The sequence below is a fragment of the Malaclemys terrapin genome, chromosome 18, assembly GCF_027887155.1.
Source record: "Malaclemys terrapin pileata isolate rMalTer1 chromosome 18, rMalTer1.hap1, whole genome shotgun sequence".
Classification (NCBI taxonomy): domain Eukaryota; kingdom Metazoa; phylum Chordata; order Testudines; family Emydidae; genus Malaclemys; species Malaclemys terrapin.
The window spans coordinates 16,058,453-16,081,913 of NC_071522.1; the positions used below are offsets into that span (position 1 = coordinate 16,058,453).

The following is a 23,461-nucleotide window of genomic DNA, read 5'->3' on the forward strand; positions in this document are numbered from 1 at the left end:
TTTCCTTTGTACGTTAGGAACAGGTAATGTCTGCTTTGAGGTGAAGACCTAGGCTTTACTTCTGTTGTGTATTTCATTAAAAAAAATAACTTCCCCTCCCTCAATATCATCACCACCACCGCATCCCTCCACGGCCGCTCGTTCTCAAATCGGCAGGTTTTGGTGACTAAAGAATGTTCTGTCTGGGCAGCACCGGGCTGACAATTAGAACGCTCCAAGGGCCCCATTCTCTTTTACGCCAAAGTCACTTTACGCCAGTCTGGCAGTGTCCAGGGACATTCAGGTGGATGCAGACTACCTTCATGCCCACTTTAAAGCCTCTTAGCCCTGCCAGAGCAACGAAAAAAGGGGCCTTTGTATCAACGAAAATGAGACCCGTTTGCTACTCCCATCTTCCTCTGGGTTTTTATTTGCTCTGACTGTAGCGTAGGGGGCAGAAGGGAGAATACATTTGTTGGTTTTGAGGTGGGGGTTGTTTTTTAAAACTTCTCTGGGGGGATAAGAATGTCCATTTTCCCAGTGTTTTGATGGCCTCTTTTGAGTGCAATTCTGAAAATATTTCCCAACGCAAAGGCAATCCCTGGTCGTCAGCAGATTTCCTCTAAAGGCGTGGGACTACCCGCTGCAGCTATTAATAACCACATAGGTCTTAATCCTGCAATTGATGGTAGGTAGGTGACTGCTGCTGTCAGTTACAGGGTCTGTGGCCTTAGGCTGCAGTTGAAGAGCAGAATACTGACCGCCTCTCCTCCACTTTTGAAGTCAGTAGCAAAATTCCCATTGACTTCAGTGGGACTAGGACCCAGCCCTCTGTCCCATTGACTGTCTCTCTTCATTCATAACCCCCGGTGCGTTACCTGTAGCAACTGGTATTCACTGCGGTGATTAGAGGCGCCGAGGAAGGACTGGGGACTTGTTTCGTCACATGCCGGATACTGTGCTGGCCTTAGATTCAGAGTCTGTGAAGGGGTAGTCCTAGAGGCTGATAGCTTGCTGGTGCTGGCTCTAATTCGGCAGCGTTTCCTTCCAGCACAAACTCCTTTCTCCGTTATTTTTTGAGGTCAACCAAAACTAGGCCCTTGAGCCCACTATGATGGTGTCCGACTGTAATGACAGTGCTCCCATTTAGCAATGGGCCATACCTCTCCAGTGTTCTCTAACACTACCCTTGGGGGTCATGTCTGTAACGCACCAGCTCTCAGTGCAGGATGCTGTAAACTCTTACTCATATGAGTAGTTATCCTCGCTGGCTCCAGAAGGAATATGGAGGGCCAGGCCCGAGCTCCTTGGTGGGCCCAGGCCTGGTAGATGGAATTTTGAAATGGCGGGGCTGAAATCCTGTTTCTGGATCTGAGGCAAAGAAACCAGAGAGTGAGGCTTTGTGGCGTGGGCTGTGTCAGACTTTCCCAACAGCTTGATTGGCATCAGTGTTACTTTGCTTCGAACAACTGGACCCTAGACTGCACCCTGCGAACTTTCATTTGGATGGGCTATTTTAATGGAATGACCGTGCCAATTCTTAGCTGAGCATTTTGGGACAGACTCGGGTGTGGAACTTGAAAGAACCCCCTTGCAGTCAGAGATTTACGCCAGTGTAAACTCTGTTTCAGTTAGCAGAGTTACTCCAGATTTACCCTAGAATCTGTTTTGCAAGAGAAGCTTCCAGTTTTTCCTTTGTACGTTAGGAACAGGTGCCCTAGGGCACTTCACTACTAATGGCCATTTTATTAGTGTTTCAACTTGCTTGAACAGGGCATTGATTACTCTTTTTCTTGAATTAAAAAATCCAACCCTGGTCCAAAGTACTGGTAAGCAGACTGAAGCAGATCATAGTCAGGAGGCTGTTGTATGGCTCAGGTTTTCTGGCAAATAACCAGATCAGAGAAATTCTTGGTCCTAAGCCTTGCCAACCCTAGGACCTACGGCCGGTCACTCTTCCCACCTTGTGCTTCATTCAGCCCAGTTGGAAAATTGGGATAAACACCATTGAAATCTCCAGAGACTCCTTGAACACATTGCATTTGAGCTGAACTTTCCTCTGTAACTTAATCATCAGTAGGATACATTCAAGCCCCAAATGGCATCTGAATTTCTGGCAAACACTCCTGGTGCTGAAAGCAAAATTGTTGCTGTTCTCTTACAGTGGGGTGTGGGGGGCTGGGGGTGTGAAAAGAAACATTTGGTAACACAGCCTTGTTTATTTCCATCGTGTTCTGTCTTTGCTAGTGTCATGCAGATACAGGAATTTACAAAGCCGTTCCTTAATTGGAACCATCTTTTTTTTAATTGGGATAAATAATGTGATGGAGGCTTTTCTTTTAAAAAAAAAAATGCTACAGAAAGCAGCTAACTTAGGGGGCAGTTCACCCCTATGCAAGGGACTGGGGCAACCCCTGTGTTCTCTAAGACTTCAATCCTGCACAGACTGCCGCACGTACGCACGTTGAGTGACTGAGCTGAAGCCAGTGGGGCTGTGTGCAGCTCGCAGAATTACGCCCATGTATCAGTCTTTGCTAGGTTGAGGTGGAAAGGCTTCAGTCAGATTGAAATGGTTGGTAGCCCTTGTGACAGCCCTCTGCACAGAGGTGAATTTCACCCTGTCGCGTTGCAACAGCAGCGAAGGATCTCGTTCTTGTACGAAGCGTGGAGCTGGACGATGGATGGTTTTGCTTTACACGGAGAGTGCACATGCTTATTTTACTTGCTGGGTCTTTTGCTGAAACTCGAGATTTATTGTACTGTATGGAAAAGAAGAAAAAAAACCCCTAATGTTCCAAAACAAATGACAGTATATTTTGTACTTTGTAAAGTGTTAATTAAAATGGGGGGGAAAAAAGCGAAACATACGCTGTCTGCTTTTGTACTGATCAAACTGATTCAAATAAAGCAGAGCTTGGCATTGTCTTTATAAGATGTAACTCTCCTTTATTTAGTCCTTTTCTAAAAGGCAACGAATGCCAGGGAAAGAAAAGTCTGTACTAGGGGTATGTCCACACTACCCGCCGGATCGGCGGGTAGCGATCTATCTATCAGGGATCGATATATTGCGTCTCAGCTAGACGCAATAAATCGATCCCCGAACGCGCTCCCCGTCGACTCCAGAACTCCACCAGGACGAGCGGCGGAAGCGGAGTCGACGGGGGAGCCGTGGCTGTCGATCCCGCGCTGTGAGGACGGGAGGCAAGTCGATCTAAGATACGTCGACTTCAGCTACGCTATTCTCGTAGCTGAAGTTGCGTATCTTAGATCGATTCCCCTCTCCCCCCCCAGTGTAGACCAGGCCTGAGTCTTATCCCAGTACCCAGCTGCTCGCATCAAATGGTGACTAGGCAGCTAAGATCCTGAACATCCTGTTGACCCTGGTACTCACACCAAGCTCCAATGAATTATATGGGCCTCTTAAACAGTTGCAAGGGCCTGTTCACGTAGCTCCGATTGTAGGGTCAGGGTTTAGGTGGTAGCAGGCACCGGAAGGCCACTGGCCAAACCCAGCCCTGATGGGTGTAGATTCGACTCTGCTGAACACCTGGAGGGCAGTTCCAACTCTGAAATGGAGTCCTCCGTCAGGACGCCGTGTGCGCAGGGAGGGATGCTGGCATTTAGTGGCGCCATCCTCCAGGTGCACTGGTGCCGCAGGGCTCACTCCGCCGGAAGGTAAGCGATCCATCCCACTGCACTCTGAAAGGAGGAGCCAGTAAGCCTGGTGCTGTCCCTTATGCGGGGGGGAGGAGGGGGGCTGCAGAACTGTCTCCAACTATTGCGTTGTACAAGTGTCGCGAGCACCCTTTGGACCATTGTTATTTAATACTGCAGCACTTATTAATAGGTGCTGGCAAACGTTCCCTTGTTCTGACCGGTATCTCCCAGGCTATGGGTGTGTGTTTGCCTACACAGTCACTGCCCTCTCTGCATTGAAGTCCCTGCTTTGGGAGGAAGAAGGGCACCACACAAACCCGAATCTGAGCCTCAACTTGCCACTCTGGCTCCGTGGAAGGTCTCCACCCAACTGGACCCAGGCCTGTATAGATTGGCTTGTGTGGAGGTCTGGGTAAGGGGAGTTGAGGCCAGTGCTTTACCATCCAAAGATCCAAATTACACTGATCTTTTGCCTCATTCCCTTGACTTAGGATCCCAGCTCGATGTGCTGCAGACTCCCTCAGGTTAGCTTTCCACACAGCAGCACACAGGCCAATAGTTCTCCAGGCAACTTTTGAAGTACGCAGCTGAGGTCTCCGCCCAGGGATGAAATCCAGTATGGATACGTCATCATCCTTCAACCCCACGCCCTGGCTGGTTGCATTTGCTGGGGTCATTGGCAGGCGTTGTATTGCCCTGTTCCCGCCCTGGCCTGTGTGATCTCTTCGGAGTGAAGACTGCAAGACGGAGTCGGGTACCGTTCCCAGGTAAGAAACTGCCTTTGTTGTTCAGGAAAACAATCGTGCTATGCACCGAGTAGTGCTGCACTTTAGTATCCTCTCTCTTGCCGAGCAATCCAGGAAATCCCTCATTACAACTTACTGTTCTCAGCCAGGGTGAAGTTTTGAGGAGGCTGGAGGTTCTGGTTGAAATTCACAGGAAACGCAACACCCCCGTCTCTGTACTGCAACATGCTGTACAGTTGGGCGTTACGGAGCAGAGGTGCTGTTGGTCCCCACTGAATAAACAGCGAAGCATTTGTAAATGGATCCTTAACGAGACACTTTGCCTTAGTCATTTAGTGTATTTAAAACTGACAGCAAAACTGTTCAGTGACGCGCCATCGCATGAGTTACCTTGTAACCTAAGTCCTGCCGCCTGATAGCTTTTAACGTAGGGCCTGATCCTGCATCGCTGAAGTGAATGGGAATCAGACTGGGACCTTAAGGCAAATGTTTTCAAAGTACCTGAGGTGATGTCTACACTAGCAATGCTTCCCTGGTATAGGACTACCGTATACTATCCCGGCAAAGTGCTGCTCTCGGTGCTGGTATAATAAAACCACCCTGCAGGAGCGAAACAAGCTTCACTGGCAGCTTTGCCAGTACAGCTGCCTCTACGCTAGAGGCTTCAGCTGGCACAGCTGCGTGGGCCAGAGCTCACACCTCTTCACACCTGACCGACACAACGATGCTGGCAGAAGTCTGTAGTGTACACCTGGCCTGAGCGATTTAGGAGCCAAAACCCCATTTTCAGAAATGACCGTGACTCTTAAGTAATCCAAGTCCCACTGATTTTTCCATGAGACTGATGCTTTGACGTGCCAGTGGCACTGCTGAAAATGGGACTTAGGCCCTTCAGCTCTATTCCCCCCTTTTACACACACCCATACTCTCACACACACACACACACGGGTGTGTATATGGCTATAGTTGAGTATCCAATACACACATTTGTATATGCCCATATTGTGTGCACTCTCAAACTTTGGCACCGGTTAACAACTTGATGCAGGTGGGTCGTTGCTCCTAAAGCCGAAGGCCAGATTTTGCCCTTCGGAAGCTCCCATAGTGTGTGTGTGACTTTTCTGCAGATATCTGTGCAACATAAGAGTCGTGCGAGCTACTTGCTCTGCTGCTGTCTTGCATGTCGCCACGGCTGTCAGTGGGGGTGGTTCCTATCTGCATGTTTTGATACCTAGGCCAAACTGGATCTTTTTTCCCTCCGTGCATGCTTAGCATTTATGTATTTATTTTCTTTCACCTCTTTGCTAAGACACCATGCCGCCTTCAGCCATAGAAGTGGCTGTTTTCCCACTGGCATTGATGAGCATGGGCCATGTTAACTGTGAACAGTGTTGTCTGACAGATCATCTGCACTGGAGTGGAATGCCAGGATCCCAGCATCATCTTCTCCTGAAGAGCATCACTCAGTGGAGGGGAACGTCGAAAACAGAAGTGTGGGAAAGAGGCATCTCCCCTGGAAACCTTGTCCCTCCATTCAAGGTAGAGCCGACTTAAAAAGAGACATGGGGTAAAATTTTCAAAAATGACTCTAAGTTTCATTGGCTTTCAATAGGACAGAGGGCTGGTCTATGTGGGGAAAAGCCTGGAGTAGTTAGTACACCCTAACCTGCACACAGACGCTCTTGGGGCAGGGTAAGGGTGTTCACACGGGGAGTTAGTGTGCTTTAATTCACACCCTAGCTACCTCTGCACTAGCTTCCCCATGTAGACAAGCCGGGAAGCTCTTACATCATATAGGAACTTTTGAAAAGGTTACCCATGCAATCTCTAGCAGCTAACTATCCAAGTAGGTCCAAAGGTTGTATTTGCAAAGCTGCAAAAGACCCTGTCTGCTTGCACAGATAGCTAGCATGAGCTATCACCTTGCAGAGTTCTTTCAGCCGCTCCTGGAACCAGACTAGGGAAACAGCAAAATTAATTCCCCATGTAAACACCCTGGTCCTAAAAGCAGCTCACCTTTTTGTTTCGAACCACTAAATTGTTCCTCATTGTATCCACAGTGAGACTTAAGGCAGACCATAAAATATTTTGCACCAAATTCAGAGATGTCTAAGGATCTTGCAGCTGTCACACTATGTTGTACATGATGGACACACAAGAATTTCAATCAGATCTTCGTGGTCCTAAAAACACAGGTCACCACTATGTGAGCTAATGGAGAATCTCCATTAACTGTTAGCAGTATAGAGCCTATGAAACATGCTTGAGTAGCTCTGAGTCCCTTTAGCAGAAGACAGTGATGCACAGCCTCATGACCGGTTATATTTAAATATGCACAGATGGTAGGATTTGGTTTGAAATGTATCCACTTTAACAAAAATTACAGATCCCTCACTTAAAATAAGAATTGATTTGTTTGCCGGTCTAAAGCTCTTCTGGTCAGGGACCATAGTGTCTCCTGTGTTTGCAGAGCGCCTAATATAATGAGGCTCTGGGAGCTACCTCAATACAAATAATAAGAAATGTATTTGTTAAGAAGGGGTTTGGGGAAAGAGTCCAAACTCTTAGCAAATCAGGCCTGATCTACTGTATTTTAGGACTTCAATGGCTGGTAGAAACTCCTAGTTTTGTTGCAGGTTAGTTCGACCACACTGCAGTATGCTTATAAAAATAGAGGATGGGAAGTCAAACCAAAGCAGGACAATTTTTGAGATCTTCAAGTTCTAGTTTTCAGAATCATTTGTATCAAAGGATCCTTGGGGGGGCAAAATATAGTTGGTCTCAGTGTTGAGCGTGCCTAAAATAATCCTGGCTTTCCAGGATGTAATATATTTTATTTACAGACACATGGTTTATTAACACACCCAGGACCATATTTTGCTCTCCGACAGCCCCAGGATGAGGTCAGGGATATTGCCTGAATCTAGCTAAGGGCGGAGCATGAGCCGTCCCAGTAGGATTTGCAGGTATGGAAGTGCAGAAATGAATAGCTGGAACGGAGCACAAATAAAATAGTCTTTCCACCTAGGCACTAGTCATTTTTAATAAAAATCCTGCAGTTGACGTTACTAGATTTCCATGTCTCTGCTGATTCGCCACAGGCTGCGTGAGTCAGGGAGACTGAATTCCCCCTCAGAGATCGTCCATGTGCTGTGTCTGTTGTCGGAATAGCTGAAGGATTTGAGCTTATAGGGCTATCAGCCCATTGTCTTACCCAACTATTAAATTCAGCTGTGCAGACCCTGAGGTAGCACAAGCCAGGATTTGGATTTTCAAAACCAACTGATGTCTTTGGGCTCTTCAAGTTGTTGGTACAGTGTAGTATTAATGGTTAATAACTGTATCACTGGACAATCCAGATTGGGGCCCTGTTGTGCTCGGAGCTGTACATGCACAGCGGGAACTGTGTTTCCTGCCCTGAAGAGTTTTCACTCTATTTTCAGCCAAAGCTGATAGCACAGCGGAATTTGTAAGGCAAATGACTCTTGCTAATCAATGCAAATCAAGTAGGTTATTTTTGTTCTAATTTAAGATGCTCCCTATGTGCCTTCCCTGTTCTCCCTCCCCCTTTACTGCAGGTATATTTATGGGTGTCTAATTTGCTACTTTGAAGGACAAAGTGGTGCAGAGATTCCTTCCATTGTACGACTTCTCAGCTCCCTACCCCGGGACTAGATTGTTAATTATACTGACAGCTGTGTTCCTAAACAGACGTAATCTGTCAGTCATGGGGGGGCGCGAATGTAAACTTTGCAACCCCTGGGTGCCTCCGACAGGTAAAATCTTTCCTATTTTCCTCTTATCCAACATTTTTAAAAGGCTGACCCTGCATGGGACAGTAGAGGATAATAGAAGAATATTGAAATGAAAATCAGCCATTTTAGTTACTGATTGGTTGGCGACTGAAGGAAAGAAAAGGAATCCTCTGTAAATGTTTTTATAACACATACCCACTACAGGATATGGGATTTACAGGAGGATATAAAGCCCGATATATAATCATGGCCTGGAGCTTCTGCTGTGGAGGAAAGTGCTGGATCTGCAGATAGATGCAACCTGCACAGCATGCTCTGTGATGTGGGGAGGGGACTGTGGGTGTGCAAATCAAGTGTGGCATGTCTCAATTCAACAAGATGCTAGGAGAGGAATTTACCTTCTATCCACGAAACATCACCTGAGCCATCAACTAAGGCCGTCCTAGCCAGAGTTGGCAGAGACAGTGTCAACAGGCCTAACGGGGAAAGCGCCATCACAAAGGACCTGCCGGTCTGCAGCAAGAAAAAGGTGCAGAATAAAACAAAACTAACCTGGAAAGAGAAATCCTCTAACTCCTTTGCCTGTTAACACGCTGTAGCGGAAGGGAGAACTTCTTGCCTTGTTCAAGTTTAACCCATAACTGGTACCGTAGATGCCACGACTCAACTGTTCATTCTAATCTGAAAAGCGCAGGCCGGCTTGTTACAAATGCACCCCCTGAAAACTAGAGCGGAAGCCAGGTTGTCTAGAGGTTAGACCAAGGGATGGGGAGTCAGGAGTTTGCTTTTCCTGGTTCTGTCACCTACAGACTGAGACACCCTGAGTTGGTCACTCGGCCTCCATATGCTGCTTCCATACTTCACAAGGGCATTGTCAGACTTAATTCATTAGTGCTTTAAGATCCTCCACTGAAAGGAGCTATAGACGTGCAAAATTGTGGTGTTCTGTTATTAAGCAAATCTCTGAACTTCAGCCCGGAATCAACACAGAGACATGCAGTGACTTCAAGTCGTAGGTCCTGCCCAACTCCCACTGCAAATTTGAGAAAGATATAATTGCATCCTTTATGTGTCCCGACGAGTTTATTTTGAGTCGGTCTTCCTGGTATGTGGGCCTAGCTATTCAAACTCAGTCAGTAGCAGCTTCGGCGCGAACCATTAAAGGCATCACTTCAAGGAGCACAAGTTTTAAATGTTTAACCAGACTCCCTCAGTTCACTGAAGTCGGGTTTTCTTAAAGCAACACTTTTGAAAAGATTCCTCCGCATACCTTTTTTCGCTCCCCCCCCCCATCTTCTATGAGCAAAACTTGCTTCTAACAGCATTTTAAAAACATCTTTTTTTTTTTTTTTTTTTTTTTTTTTTTAAGTAAATGACCAGATTTTACAGATGCATCTGTGTGAAATTCTTTGCTGAGAGTTTCTTAGATACCTGCACTAAAGAATTTACGGTAAAGCTTTTGGGATGCAATGGACCTGATTTGTGTGTGTGTAAATTTAGTGGGAAAGGTGCCGCAATCAACAGCCCTGGGGAATGATGCCCTGGTCTTCCACAGAAGAGTTCACACAGCATGAGGAGCAGCAATAAGAGTGGCATCGAGCCACTCTCATTTAGAGGCACTGCCTCGTTATTATTTTGTTGTTCATGTCTCCGTGTTTATAGTAGCAGCTAGATGAAGGCCCCATGATGCAGTGTGCGATGAAAACTCATAGGAAGAAACAGTGCCTGCTTCAAAGTGCATAGATTGTAGGTAGACAAAGCCTCAGAGAAAAGTAGTATGACATTTCCTGTTATGCAAATGGGGAAACTGAGGCACCGAGTGATTAAGTGACTTGCCCGGGGTCACACAGGAAGTCGGTGGCAGGGCCAGGAGTTGAATCCAGGACTCCTGAGTCCCACTGTACTGCTTTAACCACAAGACCACTCTTCCTCAAGGCCATTCAGTGCCCAATGGCTGATGAGCATGGTAGTTTGGATAAATAATGGTTTAAGTGAGGTGGACACCTCTCCACTAGGTCTGAGTCTGAAACATCAATCCATTTCACACGGGCCAACACACCTGGGTCAGAAGGTAACAACTCTCATTCCCGAAGACCTGCGGGTAGCGACCTGAAGCTAGCATGAGCTATAATCTCTGCGAGTCATCCACGTGGGTACAAGTCTGATCTCACTGATTCAGGGCCAAGTTCACAACTGCAACCATGGGGCAGTGAAGAGGAAATGGCAGGGCTACACCCTCTCCCCTCCTAAGGAAAGGCTCCCCTCACTCTAGAACACGGGGGTTTGTTTGCACTGTCTCCACATCCATGCCCGCGTTAGCCGGAAACACCAAAGAAGCTCTTTGAATATTTAGAGCCGTCATCGCTCTTTTTCAGGCACGTTAGCCCCAAGACAAGTCCCCCTGCAGCTTAGTTGCCAAGTCCTGTGGCCCCCTGTGATGTTTCCCATCCTTTGTCCTCCCTTCTCCTGCATGACGCAAGGGGGGGCGGGGGGCTGGGTCAGCTGTGAATGGCGTTTCACAAAGACGGATTCGTGTTTATCCTGACAGTATATTATTATGAAAAATTGCTCTCCACGGACAAAGCGAGTCAGTGAACACTTAATTCAGCTATTTACCAGAGGTCTGTAAATGACCTGACACCAAAATGTATATATAGCCTTATTCTCCGTTGTGTTAACCCCCTTGGCTTAATAGCTACTGTTCTATTAATCATTCATAATCACTCTCTGTTTGGTTTTTATAGACCTCTGAATTATGTGACGGGCACATTGGGATTTAACCAGCCTGTGGCTTTTGTGATCAGCTGATACAAACTAACAGCTGCTCTTCCACATCTGACTGGCAGGTCTGTATCCAGAGAACCATAGACGACATGTTCTTGTTTTAACTCCTCCTGTTGTGATGTCTGGCACAGAGCTGCAGCCGAGAGCCACACCGCAGCATGGGGGAAAACAAAACCCATCAGCAAGGGACTGGCAGTTCCTTCAAAGCCTGGCCAAACACACCCTGCTCAGAGAGGAACCGGGTCAGAGGCTTATCCCCATTTTGAACTCCTATATCATGAAGGCAGCATGCTGCAGTGGTTAGAGCAGATTATGGCAGACGGTTCTCCTCCCAGCTGTGCTACTAGGATTGAGGGCCCATTGTGCTAGGCCATATACATGCACAGACAGTCTCTGCTGCAGAGAGTTTACAATCTAAGTGCATGCTGCGTGTATATTTTATAGTAGTATTATCTGTAGAGCCTAGGCGTTCCAGTCCTGAACCAGGGTGCCAGGCGCTGTGCAAAGACACAACAAAAAGGAGCTTATGGGATTCTAATAAACTCTCTCTGAAAGTGTTTTGCCAGACAGGAAACAACTCCTGGCTCGCAATGACTCTCAAACTTTGCCTTGTTTCCGTCATTCAGACAGAACAGCCGCAGAATGGCGGCATGCCCAGACCCAACTGTGCAGTTTGGTGGCTATGTATCTGGAGGCGCAGTACAGAGCACTGCTGTGGGGGGACATCACTGAATGATATGTAGCCAGTAAACGCATGGGGTGACATTCTTGCAGGCATACAGAAGATGCGACCATGACAAGACCACTGAGCCCCCACCATGAAGTCTCCCTGACTTCGCGTCTCTTTTGTAACTCTTCCCCAGCAGGGTTGTTGCCACAGATGGTGCTGTAGGAGCTGGCTAAATTATTCCAGGCCTTCGGTTCTTTGAACAACACCTGGAGGAAAAGGATTTTCTTCTTCTTTTAGATGTTTCAGTTGAATAAGGGAGGCGTCCTTAGCTTTATGGATTTCTACCCCTGCCTGCCTTCCCACAGATCCACTGCCCCCTGGGAAATTGCAAGCATCTTATAAAGGCCAACTCAGAAAGATCTGAAGAGTCTGTACACAGAGAATTCTTTCTGATGTCATCAATGCCATTTTAGTCAATAGCCTCGAGTAAATCTGAAGCCCTTTGGCACTTGATGTCTGAAAAGGCAGAACAGGCAGAAATGAGACATCTTCAACCTCAGCGGCTCAGCCTACAGGATTACGAAGGAAGGGCAGAGTCAGCGGTGTCAGAGTAGAACCCAGGAGTCCTGACTCCCAGCCCCTCTCCCCAACCCCCAACTGTGCTCCCTCCAGAAAATAACTCTCCTACAAAAACTTTTAAACTAAACTTTGCTACATGTTTAAAAACAGTAACAAAATCAAACCCACCCCTTTCCCTCAGGAATGAAACTCAACATCTTATGTACCACAAAACAGATGGTAGTTTAGAAAACTGGCAGCAAAATCAAGCTCATAGTATTGCAGGAATAATTGTTTAATCTTCAAGAATTGCTCTACTGGTGGCATGGGGGCCATTTTCAGATGATTTATGCTTGTGTTCTTTGCAGAGTTTCTCTGGGATGAAATATAATAGCACTTGGAAGAAGACGTCGAGTAACACAGACAATGGTTGGAATGAGCGAGAAGTGCTGAGGAGAGATGTCCAGATCCCAAAGTGATCTTGCAACCAAGTTAGTCAAACAAGAAAAACAGCTTTCCTCTTTTCTGGCCTCTTCTGATGAAACAAGCCCCTAAGTCACGTCCCTTTGTGGGGACAAAGGTTGGTCCTAGCTCTGTGAATAGGCGGGTGTGGCCTCTCTCATGTCTCCCCTCCAGAGCAGCCAGTCTCCAGACTGCTATTTCAAAGTGGTTTGGAGAGAGATGGGGGCTCTTTCGTTCTCTTGCCCTACGAGGACACTTAAGTCTGTGAAATTTGTGTTGTATGGTTCTTGTCTTTCACTAAATGTTCTGAAAAGAGCAATTCCAACAGGTTCTGAGGGCGGTAACGCAGAGGGGATTTGTTGAAGATGTAGCAAGGAGGGGCATAGAGTTGGGAAGGGGAAAATGCTCCCCTTGTCCTTTCTGCTGCTTGCTTTCTTCACCCTTTATTTCAATAAAAAGTGAGGTGGCTCATGAAGGCGAGGCTTGAGCCAGTCATAGCACAGGCAGGAGCTGGTTAGAGTTTCCCATCACACAATACACTTTTAACTATGAGTCATGCTGCCCTTTCCCGGTAAAGGGCCTCCTAGCTGTGGGCTCCCACTTGTGCTGGTAGTTCTGTAACGCACACAACTGGGGTATAGCTTGGGCCTTATCCTATCTTGCGTGTGTGAGAGAGGATTGGAAGTGAAAGGTGATAGTCACGCTTTTGGAAAACTTTTCCTATTCCTGGGTCTAGTGCCCAGGAAACGCCCCTTTGCAAACCCTTAAAACACCCTGTGTTACTCACAAAAGTGCAGGACTGGAAGGGACCTCAGTAGGTCGTGTAGCCCAGTCCCCTGCACTGAAGACAGGACTAAGTAATAAACAGACCCATCCCTGACAGGCATTTGTCTAAACTGTTCTTAAAAACTGCCAGTGTGACAGCCACCTGGAATCTGCTCAGTGCTGTGGGGTTGAGGAGCCTGAGCATGATTCAGGGAGCCAGCAATGGTGCAAGCCAGATTTTCTGAGCCTCAGTTTCCCTATTTGCAATATACAGATATTTACCTCCATCACAAGAGTGAGGATATATTATCCACTGTCTCCAATGCTATGTAAGTGTGGCTGTTATTGACCATTGGAGACAGGCATTGATCCAAACACCCCTGTCCTCTGGGAAAGTTTGAATCTAGAGCAGAAATTTGTGGTGCCAGGAGTTATTACAATCGGTGATACTGAGGATGACCTGCTGAAATGTGAAATATCCTATCGTCCCCATCCTGGAATACCAGTCGGCCTGGCTTTGCTGTACCTCTCCCAGAGCAAACTGGAATGTGTGCTAAGGATGTCCTGCTACTTTCAGGAAGCCTTCCAGGATCAGATCTACAGGCTGGAAGGTAGCTAGGTGATTTGAGTAGAGGAGACACGGAACCCTGAGAATCTCTGCTGGTCTCCATGGGAAAGTCCAAGATTCGGAGGCAGGGGGGTGGAAAATCATTCTGAGTTGGAACGAAAAGCGAGAATTTCTTCATTTCCCATGCAAGGAATATTCTGAATCTTTTTGTTTCGATAACATCAAAATATTACAATATGAAATACTAAATATAATATATATTATGTAGAATATTAAATAGAAGGGATAGAAATTTAATACACCTCTACCCTGACATAACCTGATATAACACGGTAAAGCAGTGCTCCGGGGGGGGTGGGGCTGCGCACTCTGGCAGATCAAAGCAAGTTCGATATAACACGGTTTCACCTACAACGCGGTACGATTTTTTTGCTCCCGAGGTCAGCGTTATATCGAGGTAGAGGTGTATTAAACTCAGTATTTTAATATGGTATAAAAGTAGAAATGAAACGAATCTAAACAAAATGTTTTTAGTTGCTTCAAAAATTTCCCATCAAGAATGTTATTGAAATCAACACAGTCCCCTGATTTCAGCAAAACTGCATTTTCCAACAGCAAACTGTTCCATCATTCTAGTGAGTATCTGCATGGCTTTTTTAAACAAGTCTCTGCACTCACTAGCGGAAGCAGAGCTGGGGCTGGGCAGTGGCATGGGGAATGTCAGAGGGCTGTTTAAGGTGCTGTGATCTAAGATACTGGCACACGTGTTGGACTTAGTGCAATGGGTTGAAATCCTGGCAGCATCCCTCCACCCTTCATAAACGGAGATCCAGGTGTTTTGCTGCATGGGGAGTATTAGATGAACCCTTAAAAAACAAAGTTTTGTCTGCACCCATTTCACATTGACTTTGTTGCCCTTGGGGATTCTATAGCATGTCTCCTAAGAAAAGGAGGTTGTCAACATGTCTTTGGCCAAAATGTCCAATCTCCCATTGCTGTTGTGCTGTCTGACTAACTTCACAGTCTGCCACTTATTGCTGTAGCAATGTCCTCCAAGCCTTGACTGTTCAGGCGAGCGGTTGTCCTCGGAGCCCAGCTCCATTAGTAACGTGCCTTTGGATTTTACAGAGTGAGCTTGAAGGCTCCAAATATAGATGTTCCGGTTCACTGGTAGCTCTCCCTGCCTGTCTCACAAAGCTATAAACTAGTATATCACATCCTCCCCCCACCTGTAGTTGGGCTGCCATGGGAGCAGGATGATCCTTCACACATCAGCCTCCAACCAGGATTCACCTTTCCTCACCTGCATTTCAATATTCACAGCATGATGCTGTTAATTAGAAAACAAGGTATTGCAAAAAGAGGACCCAAGCTACCTTCCACTCAGGTAACCTTCTGTCACTTAGATTTATTCCCCCAGCAGGCTGAATAGAAAGCATCAGTGTTTCCCCAGCGCAGCTGTCACTGCTGTTTCACGCTCCCATCAGTAGAAGACACCAGTACGATGAGCAAATGACCTAGGAAATGCAGATCCCGGTCCAGCCAGTCAGGCAGTCATCAGCTTCCACTAGTAATTCCCTTTCTGGTACGTAGGAAGCTGGTCTAGGTAGACATTAAGAGGCTGGAAGGGCACTACAAGCTTAGATAGCTACCTTGGCTGTGTGCTTTGTGTGCTCGCATCTGAATGTTAGCTTGGCGCTTGGACGCTCCCTCTCTGTCAGTGCTGCCATCTTATAAGCTGATCTGTTTTACTGCTTGCTTGTTTTCAGTAAAGGGAGGGGAAGAAGGAAGAGGAGTCTGTTCTTTGCCTGTTAGGGTTACAACCAGATAGTGGGCGAGAGAGAAATTTTAAAATCCAGGTTAAAAAGAGCCCCATAATGAAAAGATCTTGTTAAGGCTTAAGAGAAGTTCTGGGCCACTTGCGCTCATTAAAGATCCAAAGAGGCTTGCTCATCCTGCCTAAATGTTAACACTGCCTTCCTAAATTCCCCTGTAGTTGCAATAACATTTATTATTCTGCATGCTTCCTGTCCTGACCTGTTGTGTACAGGTGCTGCACCCTGTTAAGAGTTGCCTGTTTGAACCCAGAGCAGGCTGCATTTCAGCAGTGAAGGAAATGACCCTCCCTTAGAGTTTGCAAAGTGCAGTGACACTCTTCAGCCTGAATACAGCTATCTATGAATGTACAGGGAACAAAAGCAACCCCTGCCACCCGTTACTATGGAGGGGTATCTGGGATTCCTATATTTAGAAAAGGAAATAACTGAGGTATTTCAGAGCGTGGGGTGATCACTGGATTGTTGATGGGAGAAGCTGTAAGGATTTGTCTACATTTGAATTTTCAGTAGTGCTTAATTAACACAAGTGTGAATTCTAGTGTAGCTGGACCACTAAAGTTAGTGCCAGGATGAAAACATTTGTTGCTTGTTGTGTTTAACCACAGACTGCAGCTTAATGCTAGGTACAGTTTAGGACAGTAAGTGGATAGCAAATCCTATTGAAAATACTGGGGATTTTAGGAGTGTAGCTTGTTTGAATTAGGGTAACTAACAGCCCAGTGTTTGCTATGACTAGCAATAAACATGTGTCTCTACACTTGAATTTTCAGTCACATTTTAACACGTTAATACAAGTGTGGACACAATTGTGTCCACAAGCACCTAAGTGACCTAGAAGCCTAAAACCCATTGACTTTCAATGGAGCTTAGTCTCTTTTGAAAATTTGAACCATTCTATATTATTGTTTTATAAATGTTTATTATTTATTTGTATTACCATTGCGTTTAGGAGTCCCAGTCATGGGCCACCTAGATGCTGTATAAACACACACTGTTCCTGCCCCAAAGAGCTTGCAGAGCTCCCCTCTATATGAAAAATAGCCATCCTCTTGCTTTTCTTTTTTCATGCAATAGCACCGCTGGATTAACAATACAGTCCCTGGATCTGTACAGCTCCACTGGATCAAAGCAGCGCACCCTTCTGCATGGAGAAACTGTCTCTCTACACTTGAGAGCATTTTTTAAAAAGTTAACCGAAAAGAATAAATATAGACTCGTTTACCTGAAGTTTCCAAAAACCTTCCATCATTCTAAAGGATCATTAAAGAAGATGAATAACTCCACATGAGTAGGAGGCAAAGTTTTGTTGTGGATTATAAACTGGATAATGGGACCCTACCAGACTGTGTCTGTCCCAGCACACCAGCAGGGGCATACACTGCTGTAGTCTAGTATGAAAGGACCTATGGGAATTTATTATTAAAACTCCCATTGAGTTGCAAGGGGAGCTGAGCACCTAATTAATTTAAGCTCCTTTCAACTCCCAGATGAAAATGTCTCGATTGCCTGATGCTTCATTACCATTCAAGAATGGTAAGGCCATGTTTTCCTACCAAGGCGAGAGGAAATGTTAATTAAATATAGCCGTAGACTTAACAGTTCTTTCTGAAAGCTCTCTATGGTGCCTGGACTCTTTAGAGTTAGATTTTTCCCATTACGTCAGCAGTGTGCGGAGACCCCTCCTATCATGCTGCCCAATAGGGTTTCATTGTTATCTTGTTAGTCTGTCTCCTCTTGTCTTATACTTAGACTGTAACTCCTTTGGGCAGGCAGGGGCTTTTTGCTCTGTATTTGTACAATGCACAGCACAATGGGATCCTGATTCATGACTGGCTCCTAGGTACTAGGATATACTACTATTATTGTTATAATGTTACAATAGTGGCTTGATGGCCCCTTCTGCCCTTAAAGACTATAAGTTATCTTCTACTACGAATAGAGAGTTCTGGTTCTTGTCCCTCTCAAACCTAGTCCTGTAATAATATCTTGTTCCCCTCTAGGATTTTCACCCCAGTTGGAGATGGCAGCATCTGTTGTTCTTCACGTTTCCTAACTGTGCCACCTTTGGTTGGCTGCCACCGAAGGACTAGAATGTGGTGAGTATCCCCATTGGAGGGGCTTTATGAAATATTAGCCATTTCTGCCTTGCTGCTGGTCTCTGTTTACCTGCAAAGAACTGAGGTGCTGCTGCTGTTGGCTAGACAATTGCGGCACAGGACTTCGAAGGTGCTGCAGTTGGGAGTTCCACACAACCCTCGCTGCCTGCATAGACAAGTGATGTACAAAGAGGGAAGCTTGGGGTATGCTGGACACTAGCAGGCATCTCGCAGTATGTGGAGTCTATGCTGACAGGGTTGAATGACATCAAAACACATGAGCAGTCAGCATCCCTATAAAAACTGGAGCTGGAAAGAGCAGCTTAGATGTGGGCAACAGCTGGATGGACAGAGGCATGGTTGTAGGAGCATGATTGTTCACTGGGCAATTACCTGAAGGGATACATTGTGTGTAGGGTAGAGACCGGAGCAGCCAGCTGCAGAAGGGACTACTGTGCTCACAGCACATCTTGGAAGAAGTCAGGTGATGTCACGCCCTGCTACCTCCCTCTGGGTCTGGTGTGCCTACTGTATTCTGGGCTCTAGCAAAGCCAGAGGTACAAAGGTTGTGTCTTTGCTACCCTCAAGTCCTGGCCATGGGTTCATTCCCTCATGCCTGGACTTTTGCAAAGATACTTCTGCCAGGCTTCCCACATCCACCCTATTCCACTACAATTATGACTCCCCTGCCATCCTCTCCCTCGGGACCTAGATTTTCAAAAACAGGAGCCTCACGTTAGGAACCTAACTAGATTTTCCAAGAGGAAGGAGGGTAGAGGCCACGCATAGTTGGCACCAGTCTCCGCAGTTGTGTGTGGAGATGCATGTTGGGGTCTGGGGCAAAAGGCCGCATCCAGTAAGGTGAGTGGGAGGAGTTAGAACCTTATAGACAATTACACTCAGCAAGAAACCCAAAGTGTCGTACCTGTGCTGCTGTAGTATAGACATACCTAAAGGTATAAATTAATGTAGATCACTGCTCCTTTCCTTCCCACACCGGAGTGCTCACTCAGATCTATCTGTGGCACTGAAGGAACGTAAAGTCCAAGGGTGGAGAGCTAACTCTCTGGAGGAAGGAACCCTTTGTCTACCTACACTGGGCTCTGCCTTCATCTACTCACAGGTGAGTGAAACACGACATAGTGCAGCTCTGCTTCCCACGTAACGCATAAGAACATAGTATCAGATGCTGAAGAATAGTTCTTCCAGGGTGTATTAATCAGCATGTATTTATTTCATCCCATAAGATAACTTTTCCTTTAGGAAACATGGTTGGCTAAGGCCATCACCCCCTGAAAGTGACAGCAGTGATGCATACCCGTTTACAGCTCTGCCATCTGTACGAGTAAGTGCACATAATACTACGTACTGCAATTTCCTCATGGAGGAACACAGTAAAATGGTCATAAAACAGCTCCCCTTCTTGTCTTAATCCTTACACATTAGCAGAGCATTGCTGCCTTGGCAGCAGGGCGGTTGGACCATTCTCAGCAGCTCATTAAAAATGTTTGATCTGCTCATCTCTTCACCATCCCTCTGGGAGGAATGCAAGGCTCTGGACGTGAAGAAACAGTTAACAAGGTTCCAAGCATTGCAGAGGTTCTTCACACGCTGAGTGTGTGCAGCCTTATACGATTGAACATGAGCACAAAGGGTTCTCCTTAATGAAAGAGTGAGCGTGGGTTCATCTTTTACCAGCCATTCCCCATGCATAGCTGAGGTACAGCACGGCTGCTAGATAAATGATTTAACCAGAGTTACCATATGATCAACTCCACAAGCCACATCAACTACCTCGCCTGGGATTGTCACCTGGAACAGGAAAAAAAAGAAAATTTGCTTTCAGGCTCTTTCTGCCACACATGTGCATGCACCCATACCAGCCAGGCTGAGTGGCTTTTAAAGCACAAGCCTCTAGAACAACTTGGAGACGGGGTTCAGTCTGGGGAATTGAGATTAGATTAAAGAAACATCAGCTCCAACCGCAGGCACAGAAACAGCCAACCCTAAGGAATTCATCAACGTGCTGTAAAGCACAGACTTGAGTAGTTTTCCATGGAAGTACATAATGCATGTATGGAGCGAGCGGAAAGCTCTAAATCAGACCTGGTTTGTTGGGAAATGCAGGGGATTGTAGCCCCAGCCCATCTGTTCTGAAAGCAGCACTTTGAGTGGAAAGGGCATAGCCTAGAGCCCAGCAAGATGATTTGTTTATGCATCAGAGAGGTTGGTGTAGCTAATCACTGAGGACAGACAGAATAGTTAAAGCCTGGGAGACGCTTCATGTTTGGTCTCAGTTCAAGGACAAGGGTGGATTTTTGAACTGGGAGCACAAGCAGGTTAGTCATATTGAGGTCTTTAAGATCAGCTGAACACTAGAGTTTCAAAGGTGCAGTCCTCAATGAGGAATGAAATAGCTGCTAATGGCTGATTGCCTTTTCCCCCACCTTGCATAATTACAGCACTATTTTGCCTTCTAAGGGGGGATAGTAGCTAACAGATCCTCTACGCTATATAGGGTGCCCTATGGGAGCTCATGCTGCTCCCCTTTTAGAGGAAGATGCATTGCACCCTATTCCTGATCATTTTTAATGGACACATGACTGCCATCTACTTTCCTAGCAGCTATGTCCAGGGAGAAATGGGATAGTTAGAATTTATGCACTTGGCATCTGTGCCTTTTAATTCACTGAATTAATTATAGTAGAGATTTAATTACCATAGTATAATTTTGTAGCAAATCTTAACTATCAACGTTGTAAATACTTCTTTAACCTGCACTTCTGCACAAAATGGTCCCTGCTTTAATGTTTTTAAAAAGGATAATTTTAGGTGCCAAAAACTATATGCATGTGACACGAAAGTTGAGAATGCAAAGTCAGGGGTTAGACAGTTGTGCCATGTGCCTGAGTGAGCTTTGCGTTTCAGAGGGTGACAATCTTGTCGGAAAGGTGTGGACACTTTCAAACTCTATGCTCCATGAACATAGGTAGGGGGATTTTTTCTTTAATTTAAATGAACTTTCATACCCTGTTTGACATAATCTTGGCCATCTCTGCTGGACAGGGCTTGGGCACTTGCTATATAGAACACTTAACTAGAGCCCAAATCTCTCAGGCCTCCTGCTACAGTACAGACTAATTATAAAATGCCAGAACAACTGGAGACAACATATAGCTCTGACCTGACGTCAGGAAATCTGAGAAGGAATTGATAAGATCCATCTTGCATTTGAAGTTTTCATGTTACTTTCAGTGCCAAAATCCACGACTAGGCACCGAGTGGGTGAGGCCTCACTGCCCATTGTTACAGTACACTAACTCCGGAGCATGTTTAATTCAAGGGCAGGGTTGTGCTTGAATGCTGTGTACTTACCCTCCATGGGAAATACTGGTCTTCCATTCTTCCAATCCCCAAGGACCCCCTTATATTCTTGCCCCACATAAACAGCTCTCCTCTGTCTGCAACAAGCAAAAAGCCTGGGTCAGATTGCCTTTAAAAAGGTCTTCACATATGAAGCAAGTAATTTTATTTATGAAGAAAGGGACTGCAGATGTGATACTTGTGGAGGTATTGACTAGAAGGCCATAACCAGAGAGTTATAAAGCCAGGATGAAAAACCTATAGGTCCTGTAAGTTTAGTAAGAGAACACTTGATAGAGCAATATCGTCTTCACAGAAGCGCTCAGGGAACAGAGGCAAACGACGAGTTTTTGGTCTGAATCTTTTCTCCTCCACCCACCCAAACAGCTCTAAGTGCAGGATTTTGTTTAAAGGAACAGCCTGGCCGAGTCCACTAGAGAATTCTGAAATTAATGGAAGCTCCAGGTGCTCAATTTCAAAACTCAGGTTCAACATCCTCAGTCTGTGTGCACAGCTCTTAGAGTCAAAGCAGGAGCTGCGAGGACAGAGGGCAGTGACGTGACCTTCAAGAGGTTTAACTTTATGCATCGGAGCAAGAGCCACAGTGAGCCCCGTAAGCAAAGATAGTGCAATCCAGCATAAAGCCACCACTCCAAGGCTGATAAATCTGTTCCTTAAGAGTGGTGGCTTCCAGGACGGGCAGAGCAAAACTGCACTCAGTACATTTGGAGAGGTCTTAGGCGTCTCAGTCACTGTAGGTGCTCTTGAAAATGTTACCTGAGTCCCAATTTCAGAAGTTATTCATACCAGTGAAAGACCTCTAGGTAAAGAAGGCCTAACTATTTCAGCAGGGGTGTGATTTTTTTTTAAACTGAAATAGTTAGAGGAAGAACCCCCTGTGTGGACACAGTTCTACTGGTATATGGCTATTCCTGTATGAGACTGGAAACACCAGTGTAAAGCACCCTACACCACTTTAACTATAGTGGCAGCGAGAACTGTACAGCCTGTGCGCATAGACAAGCACTTAGGAGCCTAAGTCCCATTTTCAGAAGTGGCTTAGGTGCTTTTGAAAATGTTAAACACCTTGGTGCAGTGACATGCACTCTCCCTTTCTTGGATCAATGTGCTCCCAGCATTATGGAAAGTTACTTGAAGGAGATAGAGAAAATTTACACTAATCCTTCCCATTTGGCTACAGCTCAACTCCTAATATCAAGTTATTTTACCTATCATCGACGGAAGCTTTTACTCTTGAGATAGAGTAGCTACATCAGCTTCCGTGGTGCTGGGCGTTTTCACTGACCTTTAACAAGTCTTCATGTTCAGGCTACAGTATTTTCTTCACATACAAGCTCGATTTATTATAGTTACAGCTGCGCTAACGGTGCTGCTAAGATGGTCATGTCAGTATTTGCACGGTAATGCTATGGTTTTTCTGCTTCAGACACTAGGTTAGTTAGTTCAACTTGCATATATTTGCTGTGGTCCGTTCCTTAAGTAAATCTGGTCTGGCTGCAATTTAGAAAGCAAAGGGAAGGGGCACAGATCTGTTTTACTGAACACAGATTAGAAATTTATCGCAGCAGTGTCTATAGAGGCCAGGCTGCCATTGAGATGGGCTGACTGAGAACATGATCAAACCCATTGCATTGTTTCAGCATGGTATTTTGGAGGTTCACATTTCACGTTTAAGAAGCGTGTTTTAGAAACTGAAACATCTCAGTAAGATTTTAAAGGGGGGAACAAATTGAAGAGACAGTTTCACTACTGATCCATGGCCTGGAAACTTACTGTTAAGTGCAGCAAACTGGCTGAGTCCACAGCGAATGCGAGAAACGCGGGTGTCCGGACTGAAGTCTGACAAGCCAAAGAGGGTGGGTGGGATCATTTCTGGAGTTGCTGATTCCATCAGGTTTGGTCCTTTCCCAAGAATTCCATATCCCCAGACAAAGACATTTCCTTCTTCTGCGTTACAATAAAAACAAATGCTGTGAGTACGTTCACTCTTATGAAATTAATACAGCCTCAGAAACCTAATTAGACCCAAATGGCTATTTTCTTTGGGCTTGGCAAGTCATTCTGACTAGTTAAAAAAAACACAATGTGTTTCCATTTGGCTCCTTCCTGCATTTGAATTCTCTCTAACTTTGCCGTCAAAGCCAATTTGCCTTGGATCATGTTTCCCAAATGTAGTTCTGCCTCCGCATTATTAAAACG

At 45.8% G+C, this 23,461-nt stretch overlaps 2 protein-coding genes across 5 annotated transcripts in view; one reads left to right on the plus strand and one right to left on the minus strand.

Moving 5' to 3' along the window:
• The window catches only part of CASTOR2 (cytosolic arginine sensor for mTORC1 subunit 2), a 200,685-nt gene that overhangs the window by 175,003 nt on the left and 2,221 nt on the right, over nt 1-23,461 (plus strand). For 2 of the 4 annotated variants that reach the window (XM_054008588.1, XM_054008589.1), the window contains exons 10-13: nt 5,785-5,921; nt 10,882-10,983; nt 12,518-12,729; nt 17,783-19,001. The gene's annotated coding sequence lies outside the window, so the exon portion shown is untranslated. The remainder of the gene's footprint in view (nt 1-5,784; nt 5,922-10,881; nt 10,984-12,517; nt 12,730-17,782; nt 19,002-23,461) is intronic. The other 2 variants (XM_054008591.1, XM_054008592.1) reach the window with 2 other exon arrangements.
• Nucleotides 1,701-23,461, minus strand: part of RCC1L (RCC1 like) — a 46,481-nt gene continuing 24,720 nt past the window's right edge. The window contains exons 10-12 of the mRNA XM_054008593.1: nt 23,036-23,209; nt 21,254-21,339; nt 1,701-2,738 (exon numbers count right to left, since the gene is read on the minus strand). Of these exons, the coding sequence (XP_053864568.1) occupies nt 2,535-2,738; nt 21,254-21,339; nt 23,036-23,209 (464 nt within the window). The 3' untranslated portion in view covers nt 1,701-2,534. The remainder of the gene's footprint in view (nt 2,739-21,253; nt 21,340-23,035; nt 23,210-23,461) is intronic.